This window comes from Amphiprion ocellaris, chromosome 1, assembly GCF_022539595.1.
Source record: "Amphiprion ocellaris isolate individual 3 ecotype Okinawa chromosome 1, ASM2253959v1, whole genome shotgun sequence".
Taxonomy (NCBI): domain Eukaryota; kingdom Metazoa; phylum Chordata; class Actinopteri; family Pomacentridae; genus Amphiprion; species Amphiprion ocellaris.
Window position 1 is genome coordinate 16,008,356 of NC_072766.1, and position 12,176 is coordinate 16,020,531.

Consider the following 12,176-nt stretch of genomic DNA (forward strand, 5'->3'; position numbering starts at 1 on the left):
CACTTATCTTCTGTAACTTAAATTGTATATACCTTTTGATTTTTAGCTACAATAAAAACATACCCTGAGCATCTAGATTTTTAATCAATGGAAGATCACATCTAAAAGCTTATTATACTGTGTTCTCATTTCTACATGGCTGCTTGCCAGTCTGCCTGCATAAGAAAATGATAGGAGGGACTGACCAGAAAATTGATCTATCCCACAGGGATTTGCTTGAGGAAAAAAAAAGAAATAAAGAAGAAATTGTGCCACTCAAATTTAAGTAGCCTACTGGTATCAGCCTGGCCGTCCCTTTAAAAGCTGCCTGGCTTTGCTGCTGGAAGGGATCCACAGATGTGGAGGCTGATGCTGGTGAATGGTTGGTGTGGAAATCTTAAAGTGTGTAATGTTTGAAGGCTGGTGACTGGAAGCCTTTTCGGAGGAAAGACTGGAGTCTGAAGCACAAAGAAGTGGCTGGTTAGACTGGTGCAAACATAAGAAAGCAAATACTGCAAGAACTGTTCGGGCCAATGACACTATAATGGGAACAGGTACAACAATCTAGTGAGGAGTGCAGTGATGGGTCTTTGGGTTTCTATGCTGCAGGAAGGGGTTGATGGATGATTTTTATGTGTGTGCAGTGGTTTACCCATGAAGAACAGGAAGCCACGGTCAGGCAATGATAAGTATGAGCAGATGTAGAAAGAAGACAAATTGGAAAAAAAAAAAAAAAAACAATGGAGAGGACACTAGATCAAATACATGAGCGTCTAAATAATCAGGGAAAACAAAAACTATATTTCTTCAAGTAAACTGGAAAAGCATTGCATCATGACTCAAGATTTAATTTGTTCTGTTTCTTGAGAAAAAATGAGAGACGCCCTCCTTCTTTTGCCCTTGGGCTTCTCCATTGTTTCTCTATTTCATCCTGATGTTCACGCTCACGGCTTCTTCCTCATGGCTACAAACAGAATTTAGGTTCATTACCGCCACCTACTGGGCAGGAGTGTTCATCAGAGTTACCAGTGTGCCAGAAATGAGGGAAATGAGGAGGGTGCAATTCATTGCGTTATTATTTTAAACGCGTTATTTTTGCTGTGATTAATTAATCGAAATTAACACGTTAAGGTCCCAGCCCAAGTTTATAGTTCTTGTGGTATGCCTTACGTTTTTGGAGCTCTCAGCTTACCTTAGGTACCCCTATGGTAGGTCTTCCATTAGAGATCAGATTTTCTTGTATATTGTATTCGCTTTAGAGTTTCTAGTATAGTTCGTCATAGTTCTTGTTATCACTTCACTTACAGACGATTTCCTTAGTTTACAGTTCATACTGACTTGTGTGAAGTATTCCGTGAGCCTTCTGGCTTTTTTGGTTTAGTATGTTCTTTGCTCTTGCAGATTCTAGTTCAGACGATTTTAGTTCTGAGTTCTCCTGCCCAGGTTATACCTGCTGTGGGTCAGCTTCCGTCTATTGAGGTTTTCGTTTAGTCCTCCTGCCTTTAGAGGCGCTGTAGATCTTTGGTTATTGTTCCCTTGTCGTTCGGTTACACTTCTGGTTCTTTTTGAGTACTGTAGGGATTTGTAGTTTCTGTGCAGTATTGTATTGTAAATAAACTATTGTTGCTGCATTTTGTTCGTCTCTCTCGTTTCCTGCGCCTGAGCCTCTGAGTAAACCTTAAAATCAAGAACTTTACCAAGATTCACCCCTGAAGTTTTGTCTCATTATAGATTCTGTTAACTGTCAGTGTTTCTGTAATTCAAGTTGTGCTTCTTGAAGTACAACTGGTTTCTCAAGTATGTAGCCACTCCTTGAGAATGGAAACAAAGACAGGTGTATGTTGACAGGTGCGTGATAAAAGAGGAAATCAGCTCATCTACGGCTATGGAATTCACCTTGAGAACTGAAAGTCCCGAAAGGGCACCAGGTATTCTGGTCCAAGATAAGATCAATTAAACCAGTTACCAGAGGAAGACTTACAAACTCTGAAACTTTTTAATGAGGTACAAACAGAAGAAAACCAGTCTGTTCAGTGGGAGATGGCATCTATTGTACCATTTTCTGAAAAAGTAAAAACCACAGCAAATGCAGAATAACAGCACTAATCTCTCCCTTGAAGAAATGGATGGAAAACATGTTTACAGGTTGTCTCGTTTTTTTTTTTTAAGTCAGTTATGACAATGAAGAGTCTTATTGTAAGGGGAGTTATGGCCATAATTTTCTTAGACATTAAGAGAGATTATGACTCCATGTGGAGAGAAGATCTTTTAAAGGACAAGCTAGGAATAGGTGGAAGGCTATACAACTGTTTCATGACTTTTTTTTTTTAGGCAACATCCTGATTTACTCTAAGAACCTCGAAGAGTGCACTCTCCATGTCTGTCAAGTCCTGGAACGCCTCCTGAAAAACAGACTGTTCATGAAAGCAAAGAAGTGCGAATTCCACGCCTCCACGGTCTCCTTCCTAGGATATATCATGACTCAGCTAGTGAACTTTTCAGAAGTGAATTGCCAAAGAAAGCTTTGATGGCATATCTTTTATTCTAAGTTCCATGTGCATCATTTTGCCTGTTCTGAAGACATAGATCTGGATCAAAGTGTCCAGGTCATAAGATGACTGAGGCTGAGCAGTTGTTACTTGACTTGCAGATTCTGTTTACATCCAAACCTCATTCAAAAAATCCTTTTACAAATTAAAGAATGTGTTGATTTTAATTCAGTTTACTATTTAACAGAACTCTGGTAACAGCAGTCCATCATTACACCACTTTATATATATTTTTTATATATATATATATATATATATATATATATATATATATATATATATATATATATATATATATATATATATATATATATATATATAAAAAATATATAAAGTGGTGTAATGATGGACTGCTGTTACCAGAGTTCTGTTAAATAGTAAACTGAATTAAAATCAACACATTCTTTAATTTGTAAAAGGATTTTTTTTTTTTTTTTTTTTTTTAAGGTACATGTTGTGATGTCTTTGTTTCTTTGTTTGCTGGAGCACACGGTTTGCAGCTGTGATGCCAGTCAGTTCCATACAGGTCTTCACCTGTGAACAAAAGTAGCAGGTGATATATGGCAGTAGATGGTGTAGTGCAAAGAAGCAGTGTGAACTAGCTAAGCAAACTGTGTAAATGTGTTGTTCGTTTATTAGTGTACTGGTCACAGAAACTTATATCTGCCTGTTCTCTTCCACGGGGTTAGTGTTGTGTTCATAACAGATAGCGGAAGTTGGCTCAAAGGTGAAAAACGAGGCAGAAGAGGAACAACTTGACGAACAGCGTCTAAGTTCATTCACATCCATTTCACATGGTCTTCACACAGCTTCTCATTCTCTTGTCCGGCTACATTGTGGCACACAGAGTAGTCCCTGTTGCCTTACCGCCCTCTTGTGGTGGTTATGAGTCACAACATTAAACCTTAAACCTAAATTGGCATTTAACAATGCATCCTTGTTTTCTTACAATGCACATTTTCTTTAAACACCACAGTTAGGATGCCTTTTATTAGTTCTGGGAGGAAGGTGCCATGTGGGAAGTAGGTAGAGGGGAGTTTGGATTTCCTGTTGTGTAAATAATTATTTAAAGTATTCAGAGGGGGTCTATATTAAATAGGGTTTAGTTTGGTTATACTTATGGAGTGTGTATTTGTAGTCAGTAAGGGGTTTTATGTCAATATTTATTATCTATTTATGTGGGTGTGTTTGGGGGTTTACCTCTCATGTGGTATGTGCGTGATAGGCGCAGGGTATTTATGTCAGTGGAGAGAATTTGATTGGAGGAACATGCTGGTATGTTGTGTGGTGTTATGATGTACAAACAGCAATTAAAAGAAAATATGGATCTGAATCTTCTCTGATTCCCTGGTTCTTTTATTGGTCTCTGCCATTTTGACAAGCAGTGTTGATAATGGATGAAGGGATTTAATGGGTAAATTGACAAATGCTGTCTGAATTGATTCTGTTGTAAGCAATTATTGTACTGCACCAGCATTACAATGCTCAGGACAGAGGAGGAAATGTTGTGCTCTCTTTGGACCTGTTGCCTTGGGCTACTGCAGGACCTGTTAGAGATCCACAGCCTGCGGTCCCTCAAGCCTGTCCAGCCCCCGGACCGCCCTCCTGATCAGTTCCTCCTGCCTGACCTCTGCCTGCCCCAGGACCCCCGGCCCAGTTGTGCGCCAGGAGGCTGTCATGGCCCCTCCCTCCTCTGTGCTTCACCCCGGCTGATTGGACACAGCTGCAGAGAGCGTGCACAGTCCAGATCGCTGGAGTGGTCCCACCTTTGTCTGGTCGGCCGGCCAACATGACTGAACTTTTGTTGAGACTAGTTGCGGCGTGCATGGAGCCGCCCCCCGTGTGGGACACCTTGAGTTTTGTTTGGTTTTGTGTTTGTGGACCCTTTTCCAGACCCCTGACCCTGATGGACCCCTTGATGCGCCAGGAGGCGCACTTTGAGGAGGTGGTACTGTCACGGCCGCTGCAGGTGACCGGCATGAACTAGATGAGCTGCAGCAGCACACGTGCAGCTCATCCCATTCTGACACTCTATAAAGACCGACGCTGCATGGAAAGCGGTGTCGGATCATTTCAGCCTGTCACTTAGGAGTACGGAGCGACACTGAACCACAGAGCAGCCTGTTTACCCCGCAGCCATCCTCAGGAGCGAGGATACGGACTTTACTGTGGGTTGTGAGTTTCTGGCCAGTGTTGGCAAATCCTGGTTAAGTTTGACCTGCCTGCCACCTGCTCTGTGTTGCTTCTCACTTTGGGTTCAGAATTTCCCTGTTCCGTGACACTGTAGTGTTCTATTGTTTCTTCTTCCCCACAGCAGTCGCATCTACCTGCATTATGTTCTTGTATTTTGAACAGTGTTAGTTCACGCGTATGTACTTGTCGTGTTATTAATATTTCATCTCTCCTGCTCGTCCCTGCACTCCTCATTTCTCCCATGTTCCTTTGCAATCAAACCACCATCCATTCCTCTCCTTCTCCCATTTCTTTTGCCACCTTTCTTTAAAAATCTTCTTTGTTTCTGTCCAACCATTGAATGTGATAATTTCCTGTGGTTTCCTTTGAAACCTTATGGATATGTGCAAATATGTACTGGTGCTCTTCAAACATAACCATTAGATACATCATTTTAATCCTGTAAAATGTTTGTTGCATTGTTATCAGAATGACTGTACTGCTGACTGGCCAGTGATGAGCTTGAGTCTGAACAAATGATTGCTCTCAATGATCTTATCCTCTATCCATTGCACTGCTAACATTATTCCAAGCATTTCTCCTGATATGTAAACTGATAATCCCTCATAGATCCTTTTCCGGGCTTTAAGATGAAACTCAGGAACAATAAACGCTCCTCCTGCTTTTTTCACCAAAGTCTTTTTGGTGTATTTGAGTCAGACTCATGATAGATCAGCACAAAAAGCAAGAACATAAAACCCAAAATAGTACTAAACAGAAATAACAGTGAGTTCTACACTGATGAAAACTGAAGCACAAAGGGATTTTATAATAAAAATAAATAATGTTGATTCATTTGACAAATTATTTGGCCTCATGGGAGCAAAATATCTTGTATAAACTGCTGAACAATAAATAAAGATATGCAATACTGATGAAACATAACCAAACAAGTCTAAATGGAATTCATGTTCTCATGCTATCACAAGAGAATCAGTCTTACTTTTTGTAAAAATTAAGTCTTACTTTCAACAGTAAAGTCTTGTGTTTTATCATTTTTCTATTTTATTATATTGTTTTTTTTTTGTTGATGTAAAATGTTTTGAGTTAAACATGCTGTACATAAAAAAGTCTAAGTTATAGTTTTTATTAAGACATTACAGTTCACATCACAAGGCAGCAGTCATGACATGATGACATTCACCAGCAGGGGAATTTTCCCTTCAAATAGAGTGAATATGATGAGAGAACTTGTAGACTGTAGTAAAAAAACAAAAGGAGGATGATCCCTTTTTTGTTTTTTTACTACAGTCTATATATCCATCCATCCATTATCTATACACCGCTTAATCCTCACTAGGGTCGTGGGGGGGGCTGGAGCCTATCCCAGCTGACTCGGGTGAAGGCAGGGGACACCCTAGACAGGTCACCAGTCTGTCGCAGGGCCACATACAAAGACAAACAAGCACTCTCACATTCACACCTACGGGCAATTTAGAATAATCAATTAACCTCAGCATATTTTTGGACTGTGGGAGGAAGCCGGAGTACCCGGAGAAAACCCACGCATGCACAGGGAGAACATGCAAACTCCATGCAGAAAGATCCTGGGAAAGCCGGAACGCAAACCAGGGATCTTCTTGCTGCAAGGCGAAAGTGCTAACCACTACGCCACTGTGCAGCCCCAGTCTATATATGTTATGTAAATATCCAATGTTCTCCTATGAGACGGCAGAAACAACACATGATGTGGTCTTGCAGTTCCTAACATGGGTAGAGGGTCAAGTGGTTATTCGGTGGTGGACCTATGATGCACCCTGGGTAGGATAAAGACCTGTACTTTAGTTGATAAGCATCATGGCCTCGGTTCACTGGCTTTGAAACCGACTCGGTTGTGTTGCATTGTCTGTGCAGGCTGCAGATGCATCATAGTCTGACCACAGGTATTCTGGAGACAGCACCTTAGCTGGTTAGTTGTACAGAAAGTACCTGCACAACAGAGAGATAAGCAGATATGTGCATTCTGACTGTGATTTGCTGAAGATAAAGTGTCAGGAGCAAAAAAAACCGGCAAAATGAGGAAATGAATTGTAACTCTGTACTTGTTCAGGTGACTCTCTTCCTGCCACACTGCTTCAATGTTGTTCTTTGCATCTTCCTCCGACTGCTCATAACAGTATCTGGCAAGATAAGACATGTAGTAGAACTGAGACAAGACACTATGCAAAAAGACATTTTTAAAAGGGAAAAAGGACAATAGCAGTGACTAGGGTTTTTAAAAATACGCAGTATCTAAATGCCTGTGGTATGGCCATCTTTCACTTTTCACTGTATTTTGTGTTCACATCAGAAAGAGCATGAAAATAACCTAGAAGATCACATGATTCTGCTTACTTGACGAGCCTGTACATGTCCTCCAGGTATCCACCCCACACAGCTGCAGTGTAGTAGTAGTCTCCTTCACCAGCAGGAATATAGGCTTTGGACTCAGGACGACGCTCATATGGAAACTGATCCCTCTGGTGAGTCTGAGAAAATACAGAAAATAAAATAATCATTTCTAAAATGAGCAGAGAGTTTAGCTGACACTTGTGCTGGCAGAAAGTATTGTAGTTGATAAGAAAATGAGGCAATATAATGAAAAAATACACACCAGATTACACTATTATTAAGATTAAAAAAAAAGGTTCATGAACTTGAGATGAATGTGATGCAGGAAAGAGTGAAACCTTGTAGAAGGCACGGTGAAGGACAGCAGACATCTGACTGAGACTCTCTGCTCCAAAACGGTTGTGGAAGACGCTGTCGACGTCCATCATGAAAAGATAATCGGCCTCATTACGGATCTGAAAACATGACAGATGTGTTGTAAGTTTAATACATGATGAAGACATAATATTTCAGAGAAGTGGTTGATGGAACTCATTCTTGGTAGTAATCGTGCATGCAGACTACAGTGCTTGATGCTTTACAATCCTCACTGCTCAGTTTTAACCAGATGTTTGAAGCATTTGCTTTTGTTGTTCTGTGTGGACCATTTCATGTGTTTCACTCCTCACTTGTTTGTCAATCGTGACGGTTGCCCATTTCATCTTGCTGAGTACTACGTCCTGCCAGCGTTTGGCACTAGGGACGGGGAGAATTGTAATCTTCCGGCCTTCACTCAGTGTAACCTGAACAATCAAATAAAAATAAGACATTTACATTGCAAACGTCATCAAGAAACATTCAACGACGGTAAGAAGGACAAAATGATTGAGGTCATCAGAAAAGAGTGATTCAATGTCTTGTGAAATAAATTTGAAGTCCAGAATTCCTCAGCTGTCATTTAATCCCTGAAGCACTTAATGCATGTGGGAAAGTTCAGTCTGTGCTGTTGAATAGCATTATTTCAGACACAAAACAGCTGTCTGGAATGTGACCCATAGATGCAGGGAATAAAAATTCATTGCAGTTTGCACTGTTTCCATTTATTTCTTACGGAGTTTCTCTGTAAAGTTCTTTCTCAATTTCATAATGGGCGTTTTCTGTCATCTCCCAGGGGCAGTTGAGAGATACTGAACAGTACAGAGGTGTGACCAAGTAATTTAATAATACTGTTTTAGGTGTTCCATTACTTTTAAAACTAACCTCCCTGTTGCCACTTCGATGTCTCAACTAGCTCGTACTGTTAAATAAATGGAAGCAACTTTGGACAACAATCTGCTTCCACACACTAATGGACAGTGGAGCACTGAAAGTAATGTAATGATGGAGCTAGACTGACCAACCTTCCTGAAACAATGAAAGACACAACTTTAGAAGAACTGCTGTACAAACAGACCAGAAAGATTGAATTTGTGGTTAGTCTTGTTAAATGGTCCTATGTTCAGCTGTATTTTAAACTTATCAACAAACAACTTACGTTGGGAACATCCTGTTCATTGTCTGTGAAGATATAGTACGTGACCCTTAAACCAACAAGAAAGTACTTTTCACCCGATTCAAGGAAACCCTTCAGGAAACGAGTGTATCTGGTCGGATGGAAAGAAACAAGGCAGAAAGTTTATCAGCTAGTATGAAAGACAAAATATGTAATAATACACAGAGAATTCATGCCAAGCGTTTTACAGTGGGTGAGATGAAACCTCATCCCAACAACATCCTGTGAGAATATCCTATGTACCTACTTGCCAACAGCAAGAACCACCACAGCAACTCTTGGGTTCATCCTCCTATAAATGTCATCAATCACCACTGGATCAAAGGTTCCCTCCCAAACCAGAGGAGCATTCCAGTTTGTCACAGAGTTCACATCAGTGCGTCTGAGGAAAACAAAGAAATTCAAAATAGAGCTTACAGCATTCAAACTGTATGTATAGATACATTTATGACAGCTTTTGTTTAGCTATGATCATACAATCCAGTTTACAGAGGCAGGAGCTCAATATACCGTCATTGTCATAGATTGGCCTCCACAACAATAGAAAAAAAAATTGCATGTAGATGTACAGTGATTATTAGTACAATTAGGATAGTTTCTGAAATTTTGGATTCTATAACAATTTGTTTAATTCATCATTCTAATGTGAAGTGGAAACTAATCACAAATCAAGGGCCAGAATCTAAGACCGTGTTTAAATGTCTAAAAAGCTCCTTTAAAGATCATCAGAAAATCACCAGGAGAAGTCAGCATTCGGAGATAGAAGGTTTTATTGTTGACAAAAATCCAGGAGTAGTTCTTAGCAGTGAATAACACCCCAAGAATAACCCAAGATACTGAGCTGTGCATCATCTTTTATGCTGTGAGAATTGCTAATTTTTCCACATCTATAATCCGTATTATTGGAGTGACAGTTTTGACACCATTATACTTTCCTAAATATATTGGTCAGATCATGACATCAGGTTGTCATGTTTCAACCCTAGATCACTTGTGACAGAGGACATGTGCATTAGGTTATCATTCAGTCATGTTTTACAGAGAACATGCCCAGACATGTTCAGACTTTGCCCTATTATTTTGAGACAGATTTCATGGATATTATACCTTTATGTATTGCTATGTTTCTGATATACCTCCTTCCAAGTTATATTACTTTAAGTTTACGCCATTATGTTTTGATTACTCCACATATCATTTTCTAAAGCATGTCTTCACACCAAAGTTAGAAGTTATACTTTGTGATCTTCCAGCTGTACGTGTGTGTGTGTGTGTGTGTGTGTGTGTGTGTGTGTGTGTGTGTATATATATATATATATATATATATATATATATATATATATATATATATATATATATATATATATATATATATATATATATATATATATATATATATATAAAAATAAAACTAATAACCTGACCGCTCCTGCTTGGACTGGTGCACAGCTAGAAAGGATGGGGGCTGAAGCTCATAAGGTGGAAGCGGTGGCTCAGAGGTGGGTCAGTAGACAGCGACGGCAGGTGGAAGCTGAGATCGGGGCTTGATCTGAAGATGGCGGAGGAAGTGAGGAGGAGAGCCAGGTGGCTGACCGAACGGGAGGAAAACCGACTGGCTGGTGAGCAGGAGAGTCCAGACATCACGGAGGCAGGTCATCACACGAGGGGGAGGCAGTCCAGGCTGAGAGGAGAACAGAACAAAAACCAGAATTACTAGAGTTCACAAGACTAACAGAAGGTAGAATGACTCAGTCAGCACTGACTAGTTGCATCAACAATCCAGCAAAGAATGAAGAGAAGAGCCCGGTTATATGGTGAAGAGGTTGAGACTGACTGGCTCTGCAGTGTCTGCTCTCACTTCAGCTGATTGCTCTGATGAGGACTTCCTACACCTGCCGCCGCCATCTCAGTGCCACACATTCCTACAAAGGAAACACAACAAAGGGAGGGAGGGGCACTACCCAGAGACTGCAGAGGCAGGCCTGACACTTGATGATGGAACCAGTTGTGGGTTCATAATCTGGAAGGATTTGCACCAAATCTAACACCTTTCTGCTCTCCGAGCATACAAGCAATGGAAAAATGAATCATATCATATCTCAAAGAAAAAAAAACATTTAGTGTGTGCTAACACATCCACAGTAAGCCAAAAGTACCAGGATGTCCTGTGACGTGGGAGTCAGGGAACCCAGGCGCAGACACAGAAATTAGCAGACAGGTGGGATGTAGAAAAGGGCTTTATTTAATAAGACAAGAACTAAAACCAGTACAGAACAAGGGAAACTGAAAAGAGGGGGGAAAACTAAACCAGACTCAACTCAAAGATAAACAACACTACAAAAACCTACAACATTCCCAACTAAACTCAAAATTGCAAACAACCAAAGAATCAAAACATAGTAACTAACAACACTAACTCAACAGGGTACTCACACAATGGGAAACTGAATACCAAGGGGGAGAGCAGGCTTGGGAAACAGTAGGCTGAAGACAAAGCAGGGAAAGGCAGGAATCTGGGGGAGAAACAGAGTCCTTGAGGGATCTGGTAGTCTGGGGGTAATGCAGGGACCGGTGGGAATCCAAAGGGTGAAAGGGTTTTTTATTTTTATTTTATTTCTTCTTTATTTAATTCAGGCTTTCACTAGTAACCTCATGTTCAAGCTTGTAAAGCTATGAACTGTGGGTATTTCCCTCAGGCAAAGTCTGAAAAAATTTTATGGAAAGTGAAGGGCTTAAAATCTCTGCAAGGGAGGCTTCACACACTGAACAATTTGATGGCAGGACAGCAGCGGCAAGCCCTGACATGCCTCAAAGTGTGCAGGTCCGTGAGCGTGAACATCAGGATGAAATAGAGAAACAGTGGAGAAGCCCAAGGGCAAAAGAAGGAGGGCGTCTCTCATTTTTTCTCAAGAAACAGAACAAATTAAATCTGAGTCATGATGCAATGCTTTTCCAGTTTACTTGAAGAAATATAGTTTTTGTTTTCCCTGATTATTTAGACGCTCATGTATTTGATCAGTACTTAGTCGGTTAGGGCCTAATTGTGTTGTATTCTCATTTTCAGTCAACTTCAGTAAAGTTATACATGATTTAAGCACACAGATTTGTGTGGAAAGTTTTGATTATAAATCAAAATCTCAAACACAGAGGTTATTCCAGCAAACAAAAGAAACAAAAAAGGGACAGAAAGATGAATCGTGTTTTTATGTGAATTGACTCCACAGCGATATTGAATGACAAAAGTTGAGTTACAGGGTAAGAGAGTAAACATTTGAAAACAATTATTTGTTTCTGCTCTCCATTGTTTCTCTTATTTGTTCTCATTTGTCTTCCTACATCTGCTCATGCTTATCATTGCCTGACCGTGGCTTCCTATTGTTCATGGGTAAACCACTGCACACACATAAAAATCATCCATCAACCCCTTCCTGCAACATAGAAACCCAAAGACCCATCACTGCACTCCTCACTAGATTGTTGTACCTGTTCCCATTATAGTGTCAGTGGCCCGAACAGTTCTTGCAGTATTGGCTTTCTTATGTTTGCACCAGTCT

The 12,176-nt window shown here is 40.4% G+C and overlaps 1 protein-coding gene across 1 annotated transcript; it reads right to left on the reverse strand.

Moving 5' to 3' along the window:
* Positions 1–5,831: 5,831 nt before the first annotated feature.
* On the reverse strand, positions 5,832–9,794 carry LOC129349177 (globoside alpha-1,3-N-acetylgalactosaminyltransferase 1-like). Its single transcript, XM_055011658.1, has 8 exons — positions 9,790–9,794; positions 8,870–9,004; positions 8,605–8,713; positions 7,760–7,873; positions 7,430–7,546; positions 7,095–7,228; positions 6,803–6,880; positions 5,832–6,689 (listed from the first exon to the last, which is right to left on the reverse strand). Exons 1-8 carry the CDS (start codon positions 9,792–9,794, stop codon positions 6,671–6,673), a joined length of 711 nt encoding a protein of 236 aa, XP_054867633.1. The 3' UTR covers positions 5,832–6,670.
* Between the last annotated feature and the right edge of the window lie 2,382 nt (positions 9,795–12,176).